Source organism: Portunus trituberculatus, chromosome 24 (assembly GCF_017591435.1).
Source record: "Portunus trituberculatus isolate SZX2019 chromosome 24, ASM1759143v1, whole genome shotgun sequence".
NCBI classification, from domain to species: Eukaryota; Metazoa; Arthropoda; class Malacostraca; order Decapoda; family Portunidae; genus Portunus; species Portunus trituberculatus.
The window spans coordinates 11,645,510-11,655,509 of record NC_059278.1 but is presented as its reverse complement, the minus strand read 5'-3'; the positions used below and the strand labels follow the sequence as shown (position 1 = coordinate 11,655,509).

The 10,000-nt window shown below is 48.2% G+C and overlaps 1 protein-coding gene across 1 annotated transcript in view; it reads right to left on the bottom strand.

Annotated features, from left to right (window-relative positions):
• Positions 1-6,108: 6,108 nt before the first annotated feature.
• LOC123508342 (protein sister of odd and bowel-like) overlaps positions 6,109-10,000 on the bottom strand; it is a 25,164-nt gene continuing 21,272 nt past the window's right edge. The window contains exons 2-5 of the mRNA XM_045261965.1: positions 9,430-9,646; positions 8,263-8,595; positions 6,536-7,664; positions 6,109-6,138 (exon numbers count right to left, since the gene is read on the bottom strand). Coding sequence (XP_045117900.1) covers positions 7,395-7,664; positions 8,263-8,595; positions 9,430-9,646 — 820 coding nt within the window. The 3' untranslated portion in view covers positions 6,109-6,138; positions 6,536-7,394. The remainder of the gene's footprint in view (positions 6,139-6,535; positions 7,665-8,262; positions 8,596-9,429; positions 9,647-10,000) is intronic.

The following is a 10,000-nucleotide window of genomic DNA, read 5'->3' as shown; positions in this document are numbered from 1 at the left end:
TATTCATTTCTTTTTAGTGTGAGGAAGATGTGGAAGGAGCAAGTTAAAGCTTCATTACATATTTTATAAAGTTACGTGATTATTATATACAATTTTATGTGAGGACTGTGCCCAAGCGCCATTGCTTGAATTATAACGATGAACGTCACACAGTCACGCCAATCTGGCTCGTTCTGACACTGCTCAGTCAGTGATACTAAGAGAGTCACTTCTGATCATCCGTTACAAGCATTCATATATTGATTTCTGTTTGATGGTCGTCTCTGGCCTCTCTATGGGCACCCTTTCTTGCATAGAAAAGTTACTGTAAAATATTTTTGTGAAATTTTAAAACCAAAAGTCCTCGGTGAGGTTCTGGAATCCATCGTTTGTCAGTATTTATTGATTTTTTTTTTTTTTTTTCATGCAAGAGTCGCACTGGCCAAGGGCAAAAAAAAAAAAAAAAAAAAAAAGAAGAAAGAAAGAAATAATAAACTTAAGAATAACGAATAGATAAAAGCCCACCAAAGTGTCAGTCCTTAAAGCGGTGTCAAAAAGAAGATAAGCGACTTCATAATGTATACGACCAAAACAATGAACACACACACACACACACACACACCAGGGATCACACTAAGACACGAGTTAGGTCACGTCAACCATTGTCAGCAATAAATAGGAATGACAAGTCGTAGATAAGTTTCACACAGGGAGTGCCACGTGGAGTGCCCTTGCAGCTTCCTCTGTGTTCTTCTTATGTGGAAATGGAAAAATCTCACACTTCGTATCCCAGTCTAACTCTGAGTCATCCCCCGCTTGAACTGTCAGTAAACAGAGAAAAAGAAAAGAAAACAGGAACATAACTTTAAGAAAGGAATATAAGTCGTGTGTGTGTGTGTGTGTGTGTGTGTGTGTGTGTGTGTGTGTGTGTGTGTGTGTGTGTGTGTGTAGTAAAGAAAAAGAGGGTATTGAGGACAAAAGAGAGAAGAAAGAAAGTTGAAGTAAAATAAAACCAAAAAGAAAATGAAAAAGTGAGTGAAAGAGGAAAGGAAAAGAGGAATAAGATGAATAAGAAAAGAAGAATAAGATGAACTAGGATACAGAAGACGGAAGAGGAAATAAGGACGTGAAATTCTTCCCCCATCATCTTCCACGAAATTCAAGCGAACATCCTTATTCTTACCCTCACCTTTCCTCACCCCTCCTTCATTCCCCTTCCTCTTCTTCCCCTCCTCTGCCCTGCTTTCCTGCTGTCGGCCTTGGCTTGAGACGGTACTTCGGAAATTCTCTCTCTCTCTCTCTCTCTCTCTCTCTCTCTCTCTCTCTCTCTCTCTCTCTCTCTCTCTCTCTCTGGAACACAAGCTAATATGTTTTAAATTTTTTCGGTACACAGGCAGATATTCGTATAAAGGACACACACACACACACACACACACACACACACACACACACACACACACACACACACACACACACACACACACACACACACACACCTGCCTGGCTGACCACGTATACGTACACCTTTGCAAAAACACAGTCACACCAGTCACACCTTACAGAAATATCGATACCATCCCAAGACATACTTAAAGACCCTCCAGGACACAGGCAGACACCCCCAGGATAGCCACCCTTCCCCCCAAAGGCTCCCCTCCTCTTCGCTCCACCTCGGTTCCGCCTGAGCGCACCTCCCCCACGCCGGTCTCTGCTCCTCTCCCGGGTCGTCGAGGTGTTGTGATTCTCCGCGCAGCCACTCAGCCGCCCCGTGCCCCGTATCTCACACATCTCATTGATTATTCATATATTCAGGGATTCCGGCAGGGTGATGGCTCGCTCACCTACCCCTCCTCCAGCCTCAGACAGCTCCTTCTCATCCCAGCCCCGTCTCTTCCCCCTCCTCCTCCTGCTCTCCTGGTGTCTTTCCCAGGATGTGGAAAGAGAATGTTGTACAAATCAAGTGTTTTATTTTCTTTCATAAAAGTCTAGCTTCAAGAAGGTCCTCCGTTCACATTATTCTTTGTGCCTTACATTGTGTATGAGCACGCGCGCGCGTTTGTGTGTGTGTGTGTGTGTGTGTGTGTGTGTGTGTGTGTGTGTGTGTGTATCTCGCTGAGGCAAGTTGTTATCTCGGTCTGCTAAGTGATGCAAGTGTGTTTGTTCGTGGAATGAGTATAAGAGGACATACAGGGGAAGAAAATAGTTAATTTCTGTGGCGAGTCTGACCTGCAGGCCACTAGAGCCTGCCAGCGGGGCGGGGTGCGCTGGGGCGGGGTGGCGGTCCTGCAAATGTCTCGCCGAATTAGACTCTCGTAAATCTCTCGGCGGCGGGTCAGGGGTGAGGACGCTCCTAAATACTTCATACGGAGCGGAGATCAACATTCATCGTGGTCAATCGTGAGTTGAGGCCCCTCGAGGTGTTGCGGTGCGCAGGCGCGGTGGGGCGTGGGCGGCAGTACAGGCGGCAGCCACCAGAGGGCAGGTGAGGAAAGGGTCCAATCCGCGGGGTGCGCCTTCTCTGCCGCCCTCCTGCCGCCGCCGCCGCGCGGGTTGCTATAGTCTGGCACACTGATATTTTAAGGTGTCCTGTCACATGTTCCCTGACAGCCGCCTGCCCTGCCTCGCTCCCTCGCCGCTGCCGCCACTGATGTCGCTGCAGAGGAGCGATTTCCATTTGCTTCAAAGAGGCCAAGATTCCAATAAAGCTACGTCTCTGCTGGGCGAGCGTCGCCTCGCCAGACATCACCAGCACGTGCGCAGCTCAGTGGAGCAAGATGATCTGCGATGACACTCGGCGCCTCGCGGCGACTCGCTCATAGCTATCAGACTCATACTCCTGGCACCTTCCGACCCCCGACGAGGCGCTCCTCTGCCCCTCGGGGCTGCGTCTCCCCCCTCCCTCGCGCACCTACATCTCGACTAATCAGTGGTGAAATATTCCCCCGCGTTTCCTGGGACTCGCTCGCCCACAGGCGGCATCTCACAAAGCTTCGCTCGGGCACTCCCAACAGGTCTCAGGCCGCAGGAGGCCCGCTCGCCTCCCTCAGTCAGGCGACAGGCGTGGGCGCCACTACCACTCTCTGCCTCCAATAATTGAATGCACCTGATCTCCTACATGTCGGCGGCCTCTGAGGCTTCCAGAGGCTTGGGCAATTATCGTTCAGAGGAGAAGGAGGGGAGATGGAGGAGGAAGAGGAGGAGGACCCGTCGGCCGCCGGTGTGGGGTCACGATCCAGGATACAGGACCCCTCCCCCTCCCCCTTCCCTCTCCTTGGCTAGTCCTTCCGACGGTGATCCTCATTGTGCTCATACCCTTAATTCATGTTCTCTCCTCCCGGCCTCCCTCACCACCCCGCCGCCACCGTCTCCCTCCGTCCTTTGCGTTTCGACCTGTCCTTTATCACCGCCACCACCGCTACACTGTAGCACTGTACATACCTCGTTTAATTACCACCACCTCTACCACTCAACCACTGTTCTCGTCCCTCTCACCATTCCTGCCACCAGAGCATTTCACCACCACAGCGAACAGGCCATGAACACTCCTCACCACTGCTGCTACTCTCCCCCCCCCATCATCACCACCACACCGCAACCTTCCTCCCTCTTTCACCACCCACCCACCACAAGCGGAGAGAATTATCAGTGTCACCTTGGATGACCTCTCCTGTATCTCACCTGACCCCCAGCCTCCCCAGTGTAATTACCTGCGTTTGGCTCCTCCTATCTCTTAACCACTGTCATGCCTAACGCGGAGTTATTAGACTTATAACTCGGCATGATTACACACCCGCTGCGTCAGTTATATTGGCTCAGCGCGGCCGTGTGTGCCTTGCCTCTAAGATATGTGAGCTATTCTGTTATGCGAGTTTTTTTTTTTTTTTTTTTTTTGTCCTTTTCATCGTCATATTTTTTACTCTACGCCTCAACTACTGTGTTGGGCGTAGCTTATTGTTTATTATTTTTTTGGCTTGCTTGTTTTCATTACGGCTTGAAAAGTTGTGAATGAGGAGTATTAATTAGGATATTCATAATGCGCGGAACACTTCATTATTTTGATGAGTTACTCTTGTCCGTTTTCTGTCATTTCCTTTGTTTACATCCAGGGCCGTGGGATGGGCTCCGCCGCCTTTGTTTAGCAGTGTGTTCTTTTATTTTGCCCCACCGCAGCTGGTCCCCAAATGGGCCTTGTTCCTGCTTAATTCCTCTGCAGGTTAGTAATTGGTAATTTTTTGGCTCCAAAACCTGAATAGGCGGACTTTTCAGCCTATCCTCGAGCTATAATTTAACCCTCGGTAGTTCCAATTTTATTTTATTTTGTGTGGAATAATAAATATATTACTGTGTGTTATGATGAGTTGTGTGAAGGCTGAACACCTTTACTTACCTCTGAATGGAATGGAGATGCTTTGAAGTGCCGCAGAGTTCAGTAAGGACACGAAATGTTTCAACTAAGAAAATAGTTACTCAGTCGAGTGAGGGAGAGAGGGTGGCTGTAAAGAGGGAGGAGGAGGAGGGGATGGAGTCACATTTGGATTATATACTGATGTTAAGGGAGCTTTTAGTTGACGTAAAAAAGAGTGTTTGTTTGGCGACCTCAATTTCCCATTTCTCTGTCTGTGTGTGTGTGTGTGTGTGTGTGTGTTAAAATGACTACTTACCAAAACCACAACGCACATTTACGTGGTTTCTTGCTTGTCGTTTTTACCACTGTGCATTTTCCATTTTTGTACACATCCTTCCCTCCCCCCCACCGCCTCTAACACACACTATGACCGTCTGCAGAATATACCACAAAACTTTGCTTCTTTTTCTACCTCATTTGTCTCCTGACACACAAAATTAAACCCTCAACTTGCTTCTCGGATTGGCTGGACGTCTGCTCGCCGGTCACGTGATCTGAAGATTTAGACGTGCAGGCCTTGCTGATTGGTCGAGGGGCCTGCACCGGCCATCCTGCGAAATTTACGACCATTGGCGGAATTCCTCGGGTGTTTCCTTTTCTGGACCTTCGGTTTTATCTGAAATTCTCTTAAACTAATAATCACAACTCTCCATACGCTGTAATATTCCTCTTTGGTGGTGGAGTTCCCGCAGACATCGACGGCGGCGCCTCCCTCGGGACGCAGAGGGAGGCGAGGAGTAAAACTGGGCTGAGATATTCCTGGTTTTTATTGAGGGAAAAATCTTTACAGTCAATATTAGCGGCGCACAACATTCAGTCGCCACCCTAGCAGGACTGACAGTCGCCCGGTGCATACTGCCGCATCCGTTCCCCTCCACACAACCCCAACGCCTCCCCTTGCCCTCCCCAGTCCCCTTCCTGTCGCTCAGAGCACTTGTGGCGATGTGGGGTGGGGGCGGCGCTGGGCGGGGCGGGGCGGGACCGTGGAGGAGAGATGCAGGTGATCGTTTGTGCTGGAGGGAGGGAAGCACAGTTCCTGGAATGTTTATACTCCACTGCTTAGAAGAAGAAGAAAGAGGGGTGGTAGTGGTGGTCAGTCAAATAGAAAAGCAGAGAATAGTTTGATTTTCCGTTCTTGGCAGCGGTGGCGGTAAAATGTGGAAGTGGAAATGGAGGTGAAGGTGGAATGAGCTTGGTGCGGATGGGGATGGCGGAGAGCTGGGTTACGAAGGAGGGAAAAGAATATTGCTGCCATGAAAATTATTGTTTGTAAAAGTGTGATCAAGAAACAAGGGTAAGAAGAGTTACTTAAAGGTGCAGAGATGTGGTGGTGAGGTGACTGGTCCGGTGAAGGCGACGCCGGCGACAGTGTTTTGTTTGTGGACTAAGACTCAGTACTCGTAGGAACGTGTTTGTTTAGAAGAGAATTTCGATATTACCATAACAGATTCTGTCCTGCATCTTACTTGTCACTCCTCCTCTTCATCATTCTCTTCCTCATCCTTCTCGTCTTTATTCTCCTTGCTTCTTCCTCTTCCTTTACCAGAAAACACAGGCACTACCACATCGAAAACAGCCAACACACGACGACAATAAATTATAACTGAGGTAATGAAGGAGTGGCCCCTACCAACGACTTTGTACAAACACACACACACACACACACACACACACACACACACACACACACACACACACACACACACACACACACACACACACACACACACACACACACACACACACACACACACCTCCCTAAATTTCGTAATATGTTTATACTTGACTGAATTTACGTAAGTGATTTTAACGATCGCAGCGTAATTTGCTAGTAAATGATACGTTAGAAATGGATCGTTCACATTCAGCACACACACACACACACACACACACACACACACACACACACACACACACACACACACACACACACACACACACACACACACACACACAATGTGTGGTGGCCCCTGTTCACCTAGCAGTAAATAGGTACGGGATGTAACTCGAGGGGTTGTGGCCTCGCTTTCCCGGTGTGTGTTGTGTGAGATGTGGTCTCAGTTCTACCCGAAGATCGGTCTATGAGCTATGAGCTCGCTCCGTAATGGGGAAGACTGGCTGGGTGACCAGCAGGAGACCGAGGTGAATTACACACACACACACACACACACACACACACACACACACACACACACACACATGCATGCAGCTTTTAGGACAGTTTGCACCTGAATAAGTGGAGGATCCTGTAACACATAAACACATAAACACACACACAGACACACACACACACACACACACACACACACACACACACACACACACACACACACACACACCAACCAATCACCCTATACATCTATAATAATGCTTATCTACAGTATACTCTACAGTACAACCTGAAGCCTTTATGCAACACCCAACACCCTCCACGCCCACACACTTAACCCAACTCCCCGTGGTGGTGGAGAGGCGGGGGGGTGAAGGGGAGGGGGTGCCATTGTCGACCCCCTTCCCTTCCACAAAATCCGGGGCTGTCATGACTAGATGATCGCGCCAAGACTCCACGAGCCATGAGCCACCATCACCATCACCGTCACCATTGTTTTCCCTAAGCTGGTAACTCCATCCTCCTCCTCCTCTTCCTCTTCCTCCTCCTCTTCCTCAACTTCTACCGTGGGAAACGTTCTCGCGTCTCCTAACTCTCCTTGTCCTTTGGTGTTTGTTCTCGCTCTTTGCTCTCTGTTCATGACTACGTTTTCTTTTCCCGTCTTTGATTTCTCGCTAGTATTCTCACGCTCGGTACCCTATCTCTCTCTCTCTCTCTCTCTCTCTCTCTCTCTCTCTCTCTCTCTCTCTCTCTCTCTCTCTGGTGCTTCACTGATTCCGTAACTTGATTCTATAATTATCTCTTTTGCATCCATTTAGCTTTCTTTTCTTCCTTCCTTCCTTCCTTCCTTCCTTCCTTCCTTCCTTCCTTCCTTCCTTCACGCAAACATCCTACGAGGCACTAATCCGCCCCGCCCATGATGGAGGCTATACTGAAGGAGGCGAGAGAGGCGGAGGTGGACGCCCCGAGGTTCAATGGCTCCTTCTGCTGGTCTGAGCGGAATCTCCCGAGCAACGTGGGTGGACTGGAGTGGTTGCTGTCGTCATCGTCATCATCGTCCACTAGCAGGTCGTCCTTTCCGAAGTCATCGTCGTCGTCGTCCTCGTCATCATCATCGAAATCGACGCCGCTAGGAGGACGACCCTCAGCTTGAGTCGTCGCGCGTTCGGTCTGTGGTGGGGAGAGGCAGGGCAAGGGAGGTTAGAATATCACCGGGGAGTAATGGTGGTGATGGTAGTAGTAGTGGTAGTAATGGTGGTAGTGGTGGTGATGGTGGTGGTGATGGTCGTGTCCTCCCTCCTCCCTTAGCAAGTTTTGGAGAATTGTTCCCGATGGATATTATGTCAAGTCCCTTTTTATACACGTCTCCACCCAGGCTGGCGCCGCCCCTCTCCCTGTGACTTATGAGGGTGGAGGCAGCCACGTCGCGCCCAGACGCAGGCCGAGCCAGCCTCACGGAAATACCTGTGAAATATTACCTGTTCCTCCTCCCTTCCCCTGACCCCCCTTGCGCCTGCATGAATCACAGATCTGCATCCACTTCACCTCCAGTAGCCCAGGAGTGGATGAATGAAACTCCACATCCACATCAAGATCTCCCTGAATAAATGAATAACTCAAGAGCTTTCCCTGACTGCAAGGGGGAGTGAATAAAATTGTAGCAATCATTCACGCGTTAAATTTACGACCTGGCGATGAATAAATTATTCAAGGCTGGTGGATGAATGAATGAAGACTCCACATCCACACCTTCCCTCCATACACAAACCTTGGATCGCTTCCCTACTCTGGCTGCCTCCTCCTCATCGCTGCTGTAGGCGCGGCCGGGGACTCCCTGCAACTCGGGGATGTCTTTTTCTCTTTCTTCTTCTTCTTCTTCTCCAGCTGCGACGGAGTTCGGAGAGAGCGGATAGTGGTGGTGGTGGTGGAGGCGGTGGTGGTGGAGGGCGGCGGCGGGGGCAGCGAGGTCCAGTCCTAGCAGGGAGGAGTTGGAGGAGGAAGAGGTGGAGGAGGATGGAAGGGCGCTGAGGTCGAGGTCAAGGGGCGAGGTGAGATTATGGGTAAGGGCGTGGCGGCGGAGGTCACAGTTGCGCCGAAACACCTGCATGTCGAGGAGAAAGAGGAGGAAGAGGAGGAGGAGGGATAGCATCGTATTAGTAATGGTGGTGCATCCTAGAACATGCACGAACAAACACACACACACACACACACACACACACACACACACACACACACACACACACACACACACACACACACACACACATACACACACACGAAAATACATTACAATTAAATACAACATATGAAAGAAAAATTATGTATTCTCATGCTATGCAGATTTTGAATAAACTATAGACACATTTTGCTGTATATGTGTAGAGTTGCGTTGAACGTTGGCTCTAAAGAAACAAGTGTGATGATATGACATTTATTACAGAAGAAACTATATGTAAAACAGACACGGCAATGTGAAGAAAGAAAAAAAATATATACGGACTAACAACAACAACAACAGGAATAACTACTACAACAATTACTACTACTACTACTACTACTGCTACTACTACTACTACTACTACTACTACTACTACTACTACTACTACTACTACTACTACTACTACTACTACTACTACTAATAATAATAATAATAATAATAATAATAATGCTACTACTACTACTACTACTACTACTACTACTACTACTACTACTACTACTACTACTACTACTACTACTAATAATAATAATAATAATAATAATAATAATAATAATAATAATAATAATAATTACTACTACTACTACTACTACTACTACTACTACTACTACTACTACTACTACTACTACTAGCGCACATAACTTACATACCCTCAGCAAGTGTCAGTAAGCCGTAGCCATCAAACATCCTGTCATTCCTTTTCCTTTCACCTTGACTCACCTTATCGCACTGAGGACACGTGTACGGCTTGATGTCCGTGTGGGTGAGCAGATGTGTCTTCAGGTTGCTGCGCTGGTTAAAACTCCTGCCGCAGGTGGAGCACTTATGTGGCGACTCCTCCATGTGCAGAATGCGGTGCACGGCCAAAGTGCGGCTCTGACAGAAGCCCTTCCCGCATTCAGTACATTTGAAGGGCTTCTCCTTGCTGTGGATGTACCTGACGGAGGAGAAGACGAGGAGTGTTAGAAATGTTAGGGTGTTATATAGTGGTAAGGATGTACATGTATAAATAAGAACATAAGAAAATTAAGGAAGCTGCAAGAGACCGTCAGGCCTCCATGTGGCAGTCCTTGTGTCAACAAAACTACCTAAATCTACCTATCATCCTCGTAAATGAATTGGTCTAATCTTCTTTTAAAGCTCCCTATTGACTCAATACTAATAATATGTAACGTATATAGTTGAATGAAGGAAGACGATGGGTTATAGAACTGTTAGGATTCCTGTAGTGAAGATGGGTGTGCTGTGCCTGACAAGGAGGAAGACAAAAGGTTTTAAAATTGTTATGACT